Below are 20,396 nucleotides of genomic sequence, written 5' to 3'. Positions count from 1 at the left end.
TATATATATATATATATATATATATATACTGTTGTTCTTCACATGTGGAAATTTTGCATTATTTTAGTGGACCTACTTATAAAGTTATACTTCCACACAGTTAGTGGTGACGGACAAAAGTGTCATCAAAATAGCATAAATTCACACAAGCTTTATTCGAATACCATACTTGGGTTTTTTTTTTTTTTTTTTTTTTTTTTTTTTTTTTTTTTTTTCTGAATAGTGATAATAATGGCTTCATAGCAATTGTGAGAAACTTGGATATTTATCAACCATTCTCTCTCTCTCTCTCTCTCTCTCTCTCTCTCTCTCTCTAAGCAAGCCAATTCTTCTTTGTATGGTGAGAAATGGCTTATGCTGCTCTAGTTTCACTTGCACAAACCATAGACCAAATCCTGAATCATGATCAATACACCATTTCACCTCAAGAAAAACAGCAAATCACACTTATCCACGAAAACATTACTTCCTTGCAAGCGTTTCTCGACGATGTTGTCGAGAAAGCCGAAAGATTGGAAGGGAGAATTGCTGATGTAGCTAATGAAGCAGAAGATATCATCGAACACTTCATGTCCGAACAAATTCGGGCACGTCACGGTTTGGTGATCGAGTCGAATATCCAACCATCGAAATGTAAGTTCATGCCATGTATAAGGGGCACTAACCGTACTATGTACAATAATCAGCTTCTCGACTTGAAAAAAGTAATAGACGAAATAGAGTCTATAGCTCAAGCGACGATGGAAATCAAGAACACCTCCAACATGGAGGATTCTCCGCTCGATGATTCTTCGTATCCCGGTTCTTCATCAAGAACTGTAACCACGGCGGGTGATATGGTTGGTTTCGACGATGACTTGATGGAAATTAAGACTCGTCTTTGTGGAGAATCATCGAAACTCCAAGTCATTCCTATCATAGGTATGGGTGGTATTGGTAAGACAACTCTTGCTAGAAACGCTTACGATGATCAACTAATGGTGCAACGCTTTGACATTCGTGTTTGGGTTTCTGTATCACATGACTATAGTCCGACAAGAATTCTTTCGGCCCTCTTGGTATCCATGAAAACATTCATCAACCAAGAAAGATCTGAAGACAGCAACGAATCGAAGCAGCAAAGGTCTGAAGAAGATAACATTGAATCGGAGGAGCAAATATCTGAAGATGACAATGAATCGCAGAAACGCAGGCAATTGGATATGTCATTGATGGCGGAAAAAGTGTATAAGAGCTTAAAGGGTAGGAGATATTTGATAGTAATGGATGACGTGTGGAGTACAAAGGCATGGGATGATATAAGGAACATGTTCCCCGACGACGACAACGGGAGTCGAATCGTGTTGACTACAAGGCTATTGGATGTGGCATCTTATCCGGACCCTTTTACCCCTCTTCACGAGATGCACTTCATGGACACGGATCGAAGTTGGAGCCTCCTTCAGAAGAAGGTATTCGCGGGCCAGGATTGCCCCCACGAGCTGGAGAGAATTGGAAAGGAGATTGCCAGAAATTGTAGAGGACTACCCCTCGCGATTGTTGTGATCGGAGGGATCCTATCCACTATAAGTAGGACTCGCGCTTCGTGGAGTGAAATCATGAGAAACGTGAGCTCGGCTTTTGCCACGAACAACAACGGCCAATTTGAGAAGATATTGTCGTTGAGTTACACCCACTTGCCACATCATCTAAGGCCGTGTTTCTTGTACATGGGAGGTTTTCCGGAGGATTACGAGATCCATGTTTCGAAACTCGTCAAATTATGGGTAGCCGAGGGTTTCTTGAAGCCCCCACCGGATATTGGACGTAAAAGTCTCGAAGAGATTGCCGAAGAGTACTTGTTGGATCTCGTCAAGAGAAGTCTTGTTTTGGTCACCGGGACAAAATCCAACGGCCGGATCAAGAGTTGTAGCGTCCACGATCTCGTGCGGGACTTATGCATAAGAAAAGCCCAACAAGAGAGTTTTTTTGTGCAAGTCGTGGATAAGCACGTTTTCTTAGAGAGCGTAAAATATTTGCGCCGTGTGAGTACTTCTTATTCGAATCTTCGTTACCGTTCAAGCATTGTCCGTACTATTATGTACTTCGATCAAAGATCCGGGAGTTCAATAGATTCGTCACTAAAATTTAGATTGTTGAGGGTGTTGGATGTCGATAATTCTTATATCTACTCAGAGTTTGTGCCACTGCCTAATCAGTTGTTCGAGTTGTTTCATTTACGGTACCTTGCTTTAGACTATCCGACAAAGATTCCGACAACCATAACAAACCTTAAGAATCTTGAAACATTAGTTATCCGCCCGAGGAAGACATTATCGAGGAGATCTTATTGCATCACTAATTTGCCTTTGGACATTTGGAGGATGCCTAAACTAAGGCATATTTTTTGCTTCTACATTGGACAATTGCCCGACCCAGAAGGATCGGCAACTTGTGGTTTAGAGAATCTGCAAACCCTTTCGTCATTAACGAATTTCGTATGTGTTGAAAGGATCATAAAAATGATCCCGAACCTCAAGAAACTAGGACTTGCTTTTTGTACGAGCGATAAACCTTATGAAGATATAGAACACTATTGTCTCGAGAATCTTGTGTATCTTCATCAACTCGAAAAGTTGAAATTTGTGGTAGAATCCGATTTTCCTTCTCCGGTGAAGCTTCATTTTCCCGTTTTTCCTATGAAACTAAGGAAATTGACGTTGAGTGGATGGAGACTGCCTTGGAAAGATATGACAATCGTTGGTTCGTTGCCTAATCTTCAAGTGCTTAAACTGAGAGAATCGGCCTGCGTAGGCGACACGTGGGAAACGATTGAAGGAGAATTTCTCGAGCTGAATTTTTTGATGATCGAGGAATCGGATCTTCGAAATTGGATAACCGAAAGCAGCCACTTCCCGAATCTAAAGTGGCTGGTGATTCGTCGTTGTCGGTATCTGAGAGAGATTCCAGACGGCATTGGAGAAATCGCAACGCTTGAATTGATTGAGGTCGAGATGAGGAACAAATATCTCGTGGAATCGGCCAAACGGATTCAAGAGGAACAAGAAAGTTTGGGCAATGATGCCCTTCAGGTTCGTTTCGTTCAGTAATATGATCATATTTCCATAGTTCTATATTTTGTTGATGATGATCGTATTCATGAGTCGGCTCAACAAACGCTCGACTACAATATGTCATATCGAGATCTGATCGAATTCAATGTTTTGTTTCAATATGGACGTTATCTCATCTTATACGCGTCTTTGTTTTAGCAAAACGCACTATTTTCTGTTTGCATTCCAAGCACAAAGATGCAAAGGAACGATGATTTTTTTGTTCCCTCCCATTATTGTTTTTTACATGTTTTAATGAACTATTCTTTTGTTTAGTAGTATGAACTATTCGCGTTTTTACATAATGAATCGGATTATTGGAAAGACAAACTACAAAATATTCAACTAGCAAGAATCCGTATTTTATGGTACTAAGATTACCGAAATAAGCATGCAAAATAATTTGATCAACGCAGAATCCAATGTTTCACAAATACAGAACAAAATGATGTACAAAACTGGACAATCGCGTGATTTTATTAACAGAATCCAACCAACGAGCACAAGTACATGATCGTACTCTTTCTCGAGGTCAATTATCAATTTTTACAACACCCCATTTAAATATTTCTTCCCGTAAGACCGAGATACAGGAGTTAGAGCTTCTACCCTTTTTCGGTGTATAGATTCGTCTTTTTTTCATCGAAGAAAAATTGGTTTGATATAACTTACATCTTTTTTTCTTCTATTTACGGGTGCAAATTACAGTACCTCTTTTTCCAGTTTCAATACAGCCATAAATGCTTCTTGGGGTACATCAACCTTACCGATTGCCTTCATTCTTTTCTTTCCCTCGGCCTATTTTGGTGTATAACAAACAAAACAAAAGGTCAAACAAAGTAATGCATAAATTGTTGTGTTAATAAATAAGTAGATATGTGTGTGTGTGTGTGTGTGTGTGTGTGTGTGTACAGCAAATATAGTTCACCTGTTTCTTCAGTAGCTTCTTTTTTCTTGTGATGTCTCCACCTACATGAGAGACCAAGGAAAAGCCGATTACATACAAAAACTTGAAAGTGAAAAATAGACGAAACATTCTAATCGTGTTGTATCAAAGAAGAAAGTACCTCAATTAAAATTGTCAATTGAAAAAAAAAGAAAAAAAAAACCTCATTAGGAAGGCACAATGTCCAGAGATGGAAAAGATCATTAAAATGCTATCGTATATTTTACAAGTACATGATCAAGGGGAACAGCTCATATACATTAAGGCCTCGTTTGGCTGGGGACATTAACCAAGATTAACTAAATAATTGGACTTTGTTTGATGTTTCGTAAACCCAATAATTTTCAGGGTCGACCTGGAAATATTATTTTATCATGGGCTTACGTTGCCTTTTAGGGAGATTATTCATTTGACCTCCTATGGTCGAATAATACAATTGGGTTTTCATTAGATTATTTAATCTTATCTGGGCTAATTTTATATTAGGAACCAAACGAGGCCTTAGGAGTGAGAATCTCACCGTAGCATTTGGCAGTAACATCCTTCCTGATTGCAGACAAAGCTTCACTAGCAATCACTTTGGTGCCTATGCATGCCTGTCAGTCAATCGGGAAAAGACAAAAGTGTCTAATGTGAGAGCTTTTCCAGCTTGAAGATATAGCGCGGGTATAGAAATGTGTGAAGCTTACCTGAATTGGCACTTTAAACATTTGTCTGGGTATTAGTTCCTTCAGTTTTTGAGTAAGCGCCCTTCCAATAGCATAAGACTGATGAAGGGGGGAAAAATGTTTTCATTTCAGCTTACAAAGAGGAACACAAGTGTGAACCGGAGTCTAAATAAACATAAGCGAGGTTGACCGAGATGAGTCAAATGAAGAAGTCAACGGAACCTTGTCTTTGTGCACTATAGTTGATAAAGGCTCCACCGGTTCCCCATTGATTTGAATGTCAAGCTTTATCAAGTCGCTCTGTTTGTACCTGTCGATGAAATTCAAACAAACTTAGTGTAACATACAAGAGATTCTCGTTTACGATTTTTTATAAAGAGTCTCCAAGGGGAAAACCATGGTTACCGAAAACATTCTAACGGAAGAACCAAATAAAATCATACAAAATATCATGGAGCCGAACGATTATACAGAAAAGTAAACGGGGGTAATTTATCCGGACAACACTCGCCTTGTTCTAGAACATATTAAACGAACGATATCTGTTTGATGACAAAAATAACAACAATTTTCGTTTTTCTAAGAATTCATACAATAACAGTCATAAGGTAGATTTGATGGACTTACCCAATAAAGGAATACTCCATGCTAGCATAGCCTTTACTCCTAGACTTTAGCTGATCAAAGAAGTCGCCTACCATCTACATACAAACAAATTTCTTGATTATGATTGGCAGATCGGATATAATGTACTACTTCCTATAACTTTCAACGAAAAGCTATTTATCAGCCTCGTAAAGTAATACCTCAGCCAGGGGTAACTCGTAGATAATCGATGCTCTGATCTCAGTAATGAACTTAAGTTCTTTAAATTCACCTCTCCGATCCTGGGCAAGCTCCATAAGTGCACCAATGTATTCTTTTGGCGTGAGCAACTCAATCTGTACATGAAACATTTATTTACATCATCAAGCAGTAAAAAGAAAATTGTGCTGTAGGTCGAATAAAAGGCGAGCTACGCTAGACAACCTTAACATATGGCTCTTCAATTGACTTTCGGATTCCAGCTTCAGGAAGTAAGGATGGATTCGAACATTGAACCTAGATAAGAAAAACATACAGATGAAGGAAATGATGTACAAACAATGTCTTATTGAACCAGTGGCACACGATCAAATCAATGCATACAGAAGAATAAATGATGTAGAAATGGTTAGAACAACCAACAAAGAAAACAACTTGAAGTACTGAACTATTTTCAGACTTCTGATAGCTGCTGATTAGGTCAGACGTCGTTATATTCTCGCTTATCTATTCAGCAACTTAACAATCAGCACAAACTTATAAAGCATTCTCTCGAGAAAATAAACTCCAGTAATATTCAGTTCATATATTTGCAAATTACATGAAGATGAATTTATGAACTCGGCTTCTAATTGTAACCAATGCATCCCTCAGCAAAAAAAATATTGGAAATAACCAGTTAACAGTGTCCATGATCCGTGTCTAACGTAGAGTCTGCACTCAAGAATCTAAATGCAAAATTAATAAATTTAACGAGAATAGGATTAGAAGAAATTACAGTATCACCATTTACGCAAATGACTTTGTAAACCACACTTGGGGCTGTGGTTATCAGACTCAAATTGTACTCGCGTTCCAGTCTTTCCTGCAAAACAGAAGTTATCATGATTCGGGAAATGCTAGAAATTATAACGAAGACTGAAAGTCAAAAAAAAGTTAAAAAAAATTCCAACCTGAACAATTTCCATATGAAGAAGACCAAGAAACCCACATCTAAAGCCAAATCCCATGGCACTTGAGGTCTCTGGCTCAAACTGTAAAAAAATTGCAGTTGGTAAATTTTTCCCATTAAGTATATCAATCAGATGAGTTGCCAAGCGATGGAAACTTAAAACTGATGCTATCTCCAGAGAATAATGCACGCACTATAAATTTGCAGAATGTATCTAGTAAAGGTATTGTATTTTTGTTGCATTCAGCGTCACTATCTAAGACCTTGGATAGTAAAAAAAATGTCCATTACAAATCAACGGCCACGATTTAATGACCATTGCTCATATGATGAACCGGTGGGATGGTTTGAACCTGCAGTTAACTGGCGCGATATTATTTTAGTTCATTTCCTAAATTCATTAAAACCACCTTTAATACTTTTAACCATTTTTTTCACCAATTCACAATAATTTTCTTTAAGCTCTCAACTTTCTGAAGTCTTAATTCTCTCAAGAATTTCAATTCTCATACACAAGTCATTTCATATTGGTGAAATCATTTCTCAACTAGTGTAATCCAATTTCCATATTAGATTATTAGCTAACCCATCCTTTTTTCCTCTAAATTTCTTCTTTCCATGATTCCTCCACCTATTTTCTTCTCAAGTTCTATGAGTAGACATGGGCGATTAATTCTTCCTCTTAAATCCTTTATTTTTACGAAGAATTTCGATAAATTGACGCTTCCATCCAGAGAAATGCTAGCAAAATACAAATATTACAAGGTAAATTTCATTAGTATTAATTAAGTACTGTAGTTGTTTTTTTATCATACGATTCAGAATTTTCAATATACTAATATTTCTTAATATTTTGTAGGTACCCTATAAGTTTGTGGACGACGGCGGTAATGAATTTGGAGTTGAGGCAACCATGTAAAGAAAAAGCCACTAAGAGAAGTACTCCTACCTTTAGAGCAGCATCATTAAGTTGCAATTTCTCTAAAGCATCACGCAACTCTTGGAACCTACAAAAAGGTTCAACAAACATTTTAATTCACCGCTTTCATCGGTACATTTAGTGAAGAACAAAAGAAGAAGATGAAACAGATATATACTGGTCAGCATCAACAGGAAACAAGCCACAGAAAACCATCGGTGTAACCTCCTTATATCCGGGAAGCGATTTTTCTGCCTTTCTACCGTGATGTGTAATAGTATCACCAACCCTAGCATCTGCCACTGATCGTATGGAAGCTGAAAGATAACCTACCTAAAAATTACTGAAACTTGTAAATACTGCAGGTAACACAGAATAAACACAGAATGACTTACGAAGAAATGGAAATGCACAAAGAAAAGTAATAAATGGTGACTAACATAACATGTTCATCACTATTTATATTACGCAATAGGATGAGCGGTTTCTTTTTTAACCTAGATAAGAAACCTTCTAGTCCTTCACCGAAAAACTCCTTTAACCACGACGTGTGAATATATCATTTTAATTATTTCTCTCGAGTTTTTTGAGGACTGTGTGACAGCAAGGATAAAATATTAACATAGTTTAGATTGTTCACCCTGGAAATTAGAACTTTGAGGCTGAATAGTGAAACCAAAACAGTGAACAACTGTAAAGGCCCAATCCTCGACAACCAAAATAAAAATATTCACTTAGTACAAAGCCAGGTTTAGAGAGTGTTCCCACCTCTCCAGCATATAACTGATCAACCTGCAACTGGTTGGGAGATAAAAATCCAACTTCATCTGCATAATAATCCTGCATTTTAAAATTCCCAGGTTAGTAAACGGGGATTATAAAAAAAAGATTACATCTTATATACCTAATTACAGTTTTTAGCAGATCTTATAAAACCCCTTTTTGGACCTAAATCTTACTACTGATATTCATAAAACCTCACCAATTTTAAATATGTCCGCACAAATCTTGTTAAAACAAAATTCGAATCGGACCCACTATCAATTATCATCATACATTGATCAGCTGTGTTCCACTTAAAGACTCAGAATCGACATACATTGATCAGATTGGATCTACAATCATACTCAGATTTCAAGGACAGTAATTGGATGGGAATTTTAAATGTTAAACTTAGTTTGTGAGTTCAACCCATCGACAGCCCTATATGTTTTAAAATCAAATTTCCCAACTTAAGAAAAAAAATTGGCAGATAATGTACCAATAATACGGTTTGTTTGATGCTACACCCAGTTAACTTCACCGGGTAAAATTTCACCTTACACTAGTATTGATAACTACCCACTTTGCACACATCCACATGTATTTGTGTGTGATTGTGTGTAAATCTATGGTGTAAAACCACCTAGTGTATTTCACCGAGTGTAGCTTCTACGTGACCCAACGAATCCAGGTACGATCTAAAAGAAAAATAATTACCGCTTAAAAGGTGATAACTATACCCCCATGAAAGAAAACTTGTAATTAGTAAGTATAGTGACATAAGAGTTTTGGATATAAGAAGGAACATCTACACATCTATATATTTATGTATTTATCTATGTCCTTTCAAGATATGAAAATATCTGCAAAACTGGAACATTGGAAATTGCTCAAAGAAATACCAATGAACAAAATGTGGTCATGAAACTGTTACAAGGCCATATTGCTGTACCTTTTGACTGGCCATAAACATTATCCTGTCACCTTTCTTTAACGTCCCATCAATAAGTCGGAAATATACAATGACACCTCGGTAAGCATCATAGTAACTGCAAAACAATTTGAAACCAAATGCAATCAGTAGCCCTAAAGTGATGCATAACCTAAGCAAGAAAACATCAGCGTTCTTCGAGAGTTACAAATTCATATATGAGCTTACATAGAATTTCAATAATCAATATGGAAAATTTGCTTCAGAAAAATGAGAATTTCTTTCGCAGAAAAATAAGATCAAAGCAAGCAAAGACACCATTACAAGGAAAAGATCAAATATGTCAAAACATGAAATAACATATAAACAAATATGCATAACTTTAAGAAGTTTGATACTGTAAGATCCTGCAAGAATATAACACGAGTATATATTCATATAGATATGCAAAGTTAACTTTAAGGAGTTTGATCATAGTACCTAGATCAGATACCTATCAAATATGAGAGCCCTCAAGGGCTTTTCTGCATTATCCTTAGGTGGGGGGATCTTTTGAACTATTGCATTTAGGATTTCGTTGATACCTATTCCTTCCTACAAAACCAAATCTTTGATATTAATACATTTGCTACATCGAATTTCTAATTACAAAATCACAAGTCACTTTCCACTTTATCATAAGGATATTAAAACATAAAAGGCTAGATAAAATATGGTTTGAATTTACATGGTTTACATTTACTTTAGAATATATTAACGGGCAAGGAGAAATTGGGGAAAAAGTACCAACCTTTGCCGAGCAGTAAATTGCATCGCTACAATCAAGACCGACGACCTATGAAGATTGAAGACGGATACAAGATCATAAGGCAGAAAAACTTAATCAGTGAAAATAAAATATTAATAAAAATCGCATGACGAGAAGTTCAATACATCTATATAAACCAACCTCTTCTATCTCTCTGCAAACACGTTCTGGCTCAGCACCTGGAAGATCTATCTTGTTCAGAACCTGAAGATTGGAAATGACTCGAACAACTGAAAAACCCATAAGCAGCTAACTATTTAAAGTAATACAAGACGGAAACAGATATAAAGTTTTATCATGAAGAATAAGCAACATAGGTCGTACTAAGTTACAGTTGCCTGGTTATATGAAGTTCCAGTTGCGTCGATTCTCCATAAATAAAATCACTCAAAGATAATTTAACAATGCAAGAATACAAACACTCAGATGCTAACATTGCCGACCGAAAATCCCAGAAAAACATAAAATCACATCCGGAATTCTGGATCATGAGTCTAAACATGTCCACAGATTCGACTATTTATTAGATTAAGAATCAGTGGGTTATGACTCTTACTCCATAGTATGCCATGTATCCTCCTTTACGATTACTTTTCTTTAAACAACTACCATTTTCTTTTCAGTCTCTTTTTTTTTCATTCTGAATTACGATTTTTTGCTAAGTAACTCCCTCCCTCCCTTATTTTTCAGTAAAGCAAAATTTTATTGTACTTCTGATTTCTGATTATGTTGGATTTTTATGGTTTACTTAACCATAAACTACAGTTATTTTGTTCATATGCTAAACATGCAGATAAATCAGCACTTTTGACACGTGTGCTTCTCTAAAGTATGTGCTATGTTTCTACAACTTAATTAAACTCCCAAGGGCCCTTAGCATACTTCAAAACAGTAAAATGTGAACAGAATAATGTACTCAAAAGTGATTATAGGTTCAGAAACTTACTGGAATAATTTCAAGGTTGTTTTCCAAGGCCAAATAAACATTAGCCAATGTTTGGGCCTCCACTCCCTGAAAAATAAGGTTAAACCCTGATCATGACAACTAACTATTACAAGATTAAAAAATATTTCAATTGGGAATTTGGAGTAATAATTATCACATTTTGAAGTATGTGATACAGCATATTATTGACGAACTCATCCATAAATAGCATGACTGGTGCAAAAGATGATTTCGGTAAATAGAAAAGAATGCAGAAGTACCTGGGAGGCATCTACAACAAGAAGTGCACCCTCACAGGCAGCAAGAGAGCGTGAAACCTAAAATTGATACGAGATCATGATATTATAACAAGTAAAATACAAAGTTTTCATTTGCTATAGGAAATGGATGATACACTAGGAAGGTTATATATGGTCTTCCATGTATAATTTCAATCGAAACTGAGGAACTTCATATAGCATGAAGCAGAATATCATGAAATCAATAAATAACTTGTTTTGGTCTAGTAAATCTTATTTTTTACTCTTCTTTTCAGTTTTTCCTCTTTCTTCTGCTACGCTCCTTTTAGTCAAAAGGAGAATAAACAACTTTAAAATACATAGAACCCCATGACTCACAGAATATTAGCTAAATTATTAAATAATTAGAGTCATCAAAAAGATAACCACAGTTCAAAACATTCCAACTGCATAGAAAGAGCATCTTTTTTTCTTGTGAGATGGTTTGTAAGACTAAATAAAATGTTAGCTTATCATCTATAACCGTACGAATATATTTACATCAACACCATTTTTTATCAGACAACAATTTTGAGGGACAACTATTCTTTGATTGTTTCAGAAACATACCTCATAGGAGAAGTCAACATGACCAGGTGTATCAATAAGATTCAGGCAATATGGTTCATTGTTATACATAAAACGCATCCTTGCAGCCTATACAAAAACAAAAAACAAAAAAAATCCAGAACTCAATAATGACTCTTCTAAAGTATCACAATGAAAACAACAGACTCAGTTGAGGGTTCGTACTTTAGATTTTACTCATCATACAGAAAATTTGGAATTTTAAGTTACAGGGAGAAAAATGAAAAGTAAACTTATTACAATGAAGTATAGAGAATTTTAGATAACAAAAAATGATATTGTAGCTTCTATATACCATAAAAGCAAGTGTGCAAGACTTTAATTTCAAAGGCACTGTCAGAGAATGCAGGCGAGCATAACGAAAACCAACCGTAGGATACAATGTATGCAACATGCTTACATTAGATTCCTTGCAAGAAAGAAAAATAGATTCTACTCAAGTGTCAAATTTTCCCGATTCACAAGTAACCTTAAGTAGTTCCTAAATGTATTCCCCTAGTTAATATAAAACAACTTTATACAAGTCCTCATGCCATATAAGTTCTACAACGACTTAATCCGGCTGCATCTAATTTGAGTACATGAAGAGTTAAAGCCATAACTTTTCAACTATTACATGTCGAATTACTATGTCACATGCATTTTGTATGCTATGATGAAACATAAACAACATACATGTGCTGACTAACACGCAACCAATAAACCATTTTCTCAATATATTCATCTTAATTTGGCATTTGGCAACAAAGCAGTACGCACATACTTTATGTACATATACGAAGTGATTTTGTTCTAACATAAAATATAGAGGACCTGTAATTTGATGGTGATGCCTCTTTCTCTCTCCAAGTCCATATTATCGAGAAACTGCTCCTTCATATCTCTGTTTTCTACCGTCCCAGTCATCTGGAGCAGCTTGTCCGCCAGTGTCGATTTTCCATGGTCAATGTGTGCTATAATGCAGAAGTTCCTTATATTCGACGAAGCCACCTAAAATCTCGATACACATATGCGTTCAATCAGACGAATAGCACATAAATTAGGCCATTAAAATACAGTCGACTGAGTGAGATAGTAATCAATTACACCCTAATAGTTCAAAATTGAATTCGGTACCTTCAATAGGCGGTCTTTCCCCGCACGAGCGGTGAGTGCAAGGTCCTTCTCGGAAGCGGCAGAACGGGGTTGAACACCAGCGCCGGCGGCCTGGCAGCAGACCCCCAACCTACTACGACGCCGTTTGTGGTGCAAAAAATCGAATTTACCGGTGGATAAGTAATTTCTAGGGTGGAATTGAAATTCGAATTTGTTTACGCTAAATGAAATCGGGGCAGTAAAATTAGTGGCGTAGGGGCGGCGGTTGGGAGTGTTTCCGGATGAAACGAATTCGAGGCGGCGGAAATCAGCGGTTGCCGCCATTTAAGTGCGGCGGAGGAGCGGCGGAGCGGGGGTGGTTGGGGGGTGAATAGTAACGCCTTTTTGTGGATGAATGAGTTTTGGTACCAATTTAAAGAGCTATGGTTTCTTCATTTTTCAGCCACAGGAAATTGAAAAGAAGACAAGCCTTCAACGGCTAACTTATCATCATTCCGCATAAATATAAATTTCGGAAATTCTTAAACCTCTATAAATTAATATAGTAATACAGTTTGGATTAAAGAAATTTTATTAATTGAGTGAATTACTAAATTATTGGGTTAATAATTTAACACATTTTTATCCTATCGAGATCGAAAGAAACTATTATTTAGTAAAAGTTCTTAATTTATCGAGTTCGTACCGTAGTTAATTATTTTTTAGAAATAATTCATAAATAAATAAATATTGAATAAAAAAATAAAGTGACGTGCTAAATGCTAATTATGATATCAGTATATGGATGATCAAATAAAATCAATTGAAGAACTAAACACATCAGAACTTTAACACCATGTTTGGCTAAATTTATTTAAATTTTTTTTATAAGTTTTTACGTCTAATAAGATATTTTAGGAGTTGATAAGTTGTTGTTATATTTTGTTGGCGCTTGATTTTACATATTGAAGATTGAGGAAATTCGTCAAGTTTTGGAATTAAAGATTGACAAATATTTATTTCGATGTTATTTTTGGGAATTATTTAAGGGGTCCCAATAATTCTTTGGGTATTTGGCACTTTGCACCCTTAAATTACATGTCATTGGCACTTTGCATCATAAAATTAGAAAATTTACAAAATGCACCATCTAATTACATTTTGCTTGCCACTTTGCACCCTAATTTATTTTTTTGTTAGAAAAGTGACCTGCTACCTGTTATGTGAGAGATTTGAATAGGGGCAGCATTTTTTTTTCTTTTATTGCTCACAAACTTCCATTTCTTTTATGATTTCTTAGACAAGTACGAGATTAGTGTCAATTACATCAATCCAAAAACTAATTCAACCATCTATTTCTGCCATGGAGATAAACCAAACATTAGAATATTTATTTGTAGATTTTCTCCTATCTTTTTAGTTAAATATCTACTCCATAATATTAAATATAAAAATTGATTTTCTTTAGGCATTTGATGTTCTAACCAATTGACGTAATGAAAACAATAAAAGTAAGGGGTCTTAAGATATAAGTCCCTAGTGATAAAACTAATTAGAACTAAATGACAAACTCAACAAATATTTGCTTCACATCCTTTATAAAATTTATTCCGCTAATGCCCTTTCACTCATCTTTATTTTTTCAATTTTCACTCTAACATTTTCTACATTATTATAAACAGTTTTTTTCCTTATTTTTTATATTTTATTGGAAATTATGGGAAACAAAATTGTTAAATAATTCAGCAAATTTTAAAAATACTATGGTACACTATGATATACTATGGTGTACTATAATTTTTACAATATTATTAAAAAACAAATCCTACATCATATTGAAAATTACGAAAAAAAAATTTATTTTTCCTTTTTGTTAATTCACGCTACATATATTTTAATTTTTTTTTAATTTATTTGTTGTCAATAATGTAGTATACCATGTAGACTATGGTACAGTGTACTATAGTCTACTACGGTGTACTACCAAACCCTAGCACCCAACAACACCCAATCTCGCCAACCCTAGTCGTAAACACAGCAGCCGTCAAACCCTAGAAGCCAACACCGCCGACCACCACAACCCCCCCAACACCGCCGACCACCGCAGCCCCCAACACCGCCGACCACCGCATCGCCCAACACCGCCGACCACCACAGCCCCCCAACACCGCCGACCACCGCAGCCCCCAACACCGCCGACCACCGCAGCCCTCCAACACCGCCTCGACCACCACAAACCCCCAACACCGCCACGACCACCACAACCCCTCGCCGTCGCCTCGACCACCACAACGCCTTGCCGGAAGATAAAGAGGCGAGAGGGAGAGGGAGAAGAAGATGCGGGAGGGAGAGTGAGCGGCGAGAGGCGAGATAGAAAACAAAAAAAAATCTGAGAAGAGGCGAGAGGGAGAGGGAGCGGCGAGATGCGAGAGAGAAAACAAAAAGAAATATGATTAGTTGAATAAACGTGGGATATTATATTTAGGGTATAAGGGCAAACTAGGGATAAAATAAAAATTAGGGATGTGGGTCATATATTATTTCAAAATAGGGATTTAATTAAAAGATTGAATTTAAGGTTGTCATTTAGTTCAAATTAAGTTTCATTTAAGGGACTCTTAGCATATTAACCCTAAAAGGAAACCCCTTTTTTTTTACACAAATAACCACATAATTCTCCTTTTAAGTCCATGAACAAGAAAAATTAAGTTTTATTATCTGTTTAAAATACTATCTAAGTAGTGAAAATTTATGGAATTGCAGATTGTATGATCCATTAATTTTGAAAAAAACATTTATTCAAAATTAATTTCTTCAAAAAAAAAACATTAATTTTGAATGCTTGATTTTAATTGAATACGTATTTATTTTAAAATAAATAAAATATAAATTTATTCAAAGTGCCAATGACATGTAATCGAAGGGTGCAAAGTGCCAACTACCCTAATTCTTTTAATAGGAGATAACTATTTTGCACCATTTGAGATTCTGAAATACTAAATCTCACACTAATTTTACTAAATCATGCACATAACTAAAAATATTTCTCTCTCTAAAATCTTCTCTTCTACACACTTCTTCCTTTTCCCTATTTTTTTCACAAAATCACACACTGAAAACGTCCCTAGCTAGCATTCCAAGTTCGAATTTGACAAAAATCTTTACATGTTCAAACAAAAATAAAGTTGGATTTTGAGGAAAAAAAACCGAATCGATATGAATTTGAATAATTAAAAAAACTTAATGAAATTGAATAAATATTAAATAAAACGGGACTCGTTTTTAAGGATTATTCACGTAAAAATTAATGAATTTTTGAGTGACTTAGATAAAATTATTTTAGAGAGAAGTTAGAGAGAATATGAGTAGAGAGAGATTTTTTTTAGTTGAGAAAATTCACTCCTAATTTCAGCTAATCATATTTCCAATTATGCTCATGCCAGTTCACGAGCACTATCACCTGCTATGTGGGTACCTAATCAGCCTTTTATTATTATTATTATTATTATTATTATTATTATTATTATTATTATTATTATTATTATTATTATTATTATTATTATTATTATTATTATTATTATTATTATTATTATTATTATTATTATTATTATTATTATTATTATTATTATTATTATTATTATTATTATTATTATTATTATTATTATTATTATTATTATTATTATTATTATTATTATTATTATTATTATTATTATTATTATTATTATTATTATTATTATTATTATTATTATTATTATTATTATTATTATTATTATTATTATTATTATTATTATTATTATTATTATTATTATTATTATTATTATTATTATTATTATTATTATTATTATTATTATTATTATTATTATTATTATTATTATTATTATTATTATTATTATTATTATTATTATTATTATTATTATTATTATTATTATTATTATTATTATTATTATTATTATTATTATTATTATTATTATTATTATTATTATTATTATTATTATTATTATTATTATTATTATTATTATTATTATTATTATTATTATTATTATTATTATTATTATTATTATTATTATTATTATTATTATTATTATTATTATTATTATTATTATTATTATTATTATTATTATTATTATTATTATTATTATTATTATTATTATTATTATTATTATTATTATTATTATTATTATTATTATTATTATTATTATTATTATTATTATTATTATTATTATTATTATTATTATTATTATTATTATTATTATTATTATTATTATTATTATTATTATTATTATTATTATTATTATTATTATTATTATTATTATTATTATTATTATTATTATTATTATTATTATTATTATTATTATTATTATTATTATTATTATTATTATTATTATTATTATTATTATTATTATTATTATTATTATTATTATTATTATTATTATTATTATTATTATTATTATTATTATTATTATGCTATGAGCCCCTTAAATCAAACCTAATTTGAACTAAATGACAAGTCTAAACTCAATATTTTATTTAAATCCTTAGTTTGAAATAATATACGACTCACATACTTAATTTTTCTTTTATCCCTATTTTGCCCTTATTTAAATCATATAACTTCACGTTTCTCTACTCAGATTTATTTATTTTCTTTAATCTTCTCTCTCGCCTCTTCTCCTTCCCTCTCTCGCCTCTTCTCCTTCCCCTGTCTCTCGTTTTCATTCTGTTAATTTCCCCTCTCTCTCTCTCTCTCTCTCTCTCTCTCTCTCTTTTTTTCTCTATCTCGCTCTCTCCGATAAACATAAAGGCCGGGGGCGATGACTGAGGGAGCAAGAGAGGGGGCAACGACGGAGAGAGCGGGAGCGATGGCAAAGGGGAAAGTGGTGGTGGAGGCGGCGGCGGCTGCGTGGCGGAGTGAGCAGGGTTCTTTATATATATATATATATATATATATATATATATATATTTGCTATTTTTCTATATTTTTTGTGCAGATCTGTAATTTATAGTATATTTTGATCGATTGCATATGATTTTAGTGATTTTTAAGATTTTTTGTTTGGTTTGGATCCGATTTGTTACTTTAATTTGACTTGTTGCAGGTTATTTAAGAACGTTCTTAGAGGAAGATGATTGCGGGGCGGCATACGTTAGGGTTCAGCATAACAGATCTATGTTTTACAAAAGTAGGTAGGTGACTATGGATGCAGCGGCTGCGTGGTTGGCTGCTGGGTTTTTCACGATGGTTGCGTAGATTTCTAGGGTTGGCGACGGCTGGGAGTTATTGGCGGCTAGGGTTTGGAATAGTATACTGTAGTAAACCATAGTACACCGTAGTACACCATAGTAAATCGTAGTATAGCATATTAAACCGTAGTAATGTTGTTGTACTGTATATGAACAACCATATGGTGTTGTACTGTATATGTTGTGATATAACTACATTTATTTATAGAAGATAAAATTCAATTAAAAACGATAAATAACATGTTTTTTTATTTTTTATTTTTGTAATTTTCAATGTTATGTAGAAAAAAAGAAAAAAAATAAAGTTATATATATATATATATATATATATATATATATATATATATATATATATATATATATATATATATATATATATATATATATATATAAGACAAACTAGAAAAAGAAATTAAAAAACGTAAGAGTGAAAAATTAAAAAATTAAATGCATCATAAAAAACTGATAAATGCAGTTTAAATTTACTTAATGCAAATTTTGAATTTTGTATTGGAGGGGCATTTTTGGAATAAATTTTATGAAGGATGTGAAGCAAAAGTTTAGTTAGACTTGTCATTTAGTTCTAATAAGTTTTGTCACTAGGGACCTATATCTTAAGGCCCCTTATTATTATTATTGTTATTATTATTATTATTATTATTATTATTATTATTATTATTATTATTATTATTATTATTATTATTATTATTATTATTATTATTATTATTATTATTATTATTATTATTATTATTATTATTATTATTATTATTATTATTATTATTATTATTATTATTATTATTATTATTATTATTATTATTATTATTATTATTATTATTATTATTATTATTATTATTATTATTATTATTATTATTATTATTATTATTATTATTATTATTATTATTATTATTATTATTATTATTATTATTATTATTATTATTATTATTATTATTATTATTATTATTATTATTATTATTATTATTATTATTATTATTATTATTATTATTATTATTATTATTATTATTATTATTATTATTATTATTATTATTATTATTATTATTATTATTATTATTATTATTATTATTATTATTATTATTATTATTATTATTATTATTATTATTATTATTATTATTATTATTATTATTATTATTATTATTATTATTATTATTATTATTATTATTATTATTATTATTATTATTATTATTATTATTATTATTATTATTATTATTATTATTATTATTATTATTATTATTATTATTATTATTATTATTATTATTATTATTATTATTATTATTATTATTATTATTATTATTATTATTATTATTATTATTATTATTATTATTATTATTATTATTATTATTATTATTATTATTATTATTATTATTATTATTATTATTATTATTATTATTATTATTATTATTATTATTATTATTATTATTATTATTATTATTATTATTATTATTATTATTATTATTATTATTATTATTATTATTATTATTATTATTATTATTATTATTATTATTATTATTATTATTATTATTAGTATTAGTATTAGTATTAGTATTATTATTATTATTATTATTATTATTAGTAGTATTAGTAGTATTATTATTATTATTATTAGTAGTATTATTAGTATTATTATTAGAGTAAAAAGCAGTTTACCCCCTAAACTAAGGGCCGATTTGCACTTTACCCCCAAACAAAAAAAATTTACACGTTTTTACCTGAACTCGTTAATTCGTTGCACGGTGCCCCCTAAACTCAATTTTCCGGCAATTTTGGACGGAATGTTATATCATATGCGTTGCACGTGCAATTTACAGGGGTAAATTTGTCCATTTACTTAAATTCTATATATTAATATAAATTAATCGTTTAAAAAAAAAAGGAAAAAATCAAAACACGTGCCACATGCTTTTTTTATCTTTCTTTTTTATTCTCCATTTTATTCCCTCGTTCTATTTCTTCTTCTTTGCCGTTCATTTATCCTCCGCCGCCGCCTCCAATTCCCAGCACTTTGGCCGCCGCGATTTACCTGACCAACTCCAGCACAACAACTGAGAACGGACTCCAACAACAAGACCCACCCCCAAATCCCAGCCCATATCCCCAGACCACAACCTAGCCGGCTAGCCCACAATCGCCCACCAGCCCATTGTTAAACTACTCTGTTTTGCCGGCGACGAGGCTAATCAATGTGGCGAAGCCGTGGAACTTGGACTGACGAAGGAGCCTGTCAAAACTTCAGCGGCGAAATCGAAAAAGGAAGCACGTGTTAAGAACAAGATCAACATCAACAAAAATGGGGTAAAATTGGGGAGGCTGAGAGAATTGGTGATGGGGACACTTATGATTTCGATTTCTCTCTCTAAGGAAGAATCGAGGAC

General features: G+C 32.4%; 2 protein-coding genes across 2 annotated transcripts; one reads left to right on the top strand and one right to left on the bottom strand.

The window, feature by feature from the left end:
* Positions 1-192: 192 nt before the first annotated feature.
* LOC105976205 (putative late blight resistance protein homolog R1A-3) lies at positions 193-3,373 on the top strand. Its single transcript, XM_013001487.2, has one exon. It carries the CDS (start codon positions 348-350, stop codon positions 3,087-3,089), a length of 2,742 nt encoding a protein of 913 aa, XP_012856941.2. The 5' UTR covers positions 193-347; the 3' UTR covers positions 3,090-3,373.
* Positions 3,374-3,544: 171 nt separating this feature from the next.
* LOC105976206 (Small GTP-binding protein) lies at positions 3,545-13,315 on the bottom strand. The gene is made up of 22 exons (XM_013001488.2): positions 12,811-13,315; positions 12,508-12,684; positions 11,677-11,763; positions 11,089-11,145; positions 10,829-10,894; positions 10,024-10,086; positions 9,865-9,909; positions 9,568-9,668; positions 9,096-9,192; positions 8,150-8,221; positions 7,560-7,714; positions 7,412-7,469; positions 6,464-6,544; positions 6,289-6,375; positions 5,736-5,807; positions 5,513-5,647; positions 5,334-5,407; positions 4,929-5,016; positions 4,728-4,805; positions 4,559-4,634; positions 4,021-4,061; positions 3,545-3,890 (listed from the first exon to the last, which is right to left on the bottom strand). Exons 1-22 carry the CDS (start codon positions 13,111-13,113, stop codon positions 3,795-3,797), a joined length of 2,109 nt encoding a protein of 702 aa, XP_012856942.2. The 5' UTR covers positions 13,114-13,315; the 3' UTR covers positions 3,545-3,794.
* Positions 13,316-20,396: the final 7,081 nt, after the last annotated feature.

Source organism: Erythranthe guttata, chromosome 12 (assembly GCF_056151865.1).
Source record: "Erythranthe guttata isolate IM_541 chromosome 12, IM_541, whole genome shotgun sequence".
Classification (NCBI taxonomy): domain Eukaryota; kingdom Viridiplantae; phylum Streptophyta; class Magnoliopsida; order Lamiales; family Phrymaceae; genus Erythranthe; species Erythranthe guttata.
This window is presented reverse-complemented; position numbering and strand designations above follow the sequence as displayed.

What these genes read in the sequence shown, in the direction of transcription:
- LOC105976205 (XM_013001487.2), top strand. Translation starts at nt 348, where the DNA reads ATGGCTTATGCTGCTCTAGTTTCACTTGCACAAACCATAGACCAAATC.
- LOC105976206 (XM_013001488.2), bottom strand. Translation starts at nt 13,113, where the DNA reads ATGGCGGCAACCGCTGATTTCCGCCGCCTCGAATTCGTTTCATCCGGA. An exon ending in GGAAAGACCGCCTATTGAAG is followed by an intron (nt 12,685 to 12,810) that starts GTACCGAATTCA and finishes TCGAGATTTTAG; the next exon opens with GTGGCTTCGTCGAATATAAG. An exon ending in TTGTTGTAGATGCCTCCCAG is followed by an intron (nt 10,895 to 11,088) that starts GTACTTCTGCAT and finishes CTTATTTTTCAG; the next exon opens with GGAGTGGAGGCCCAAACATT.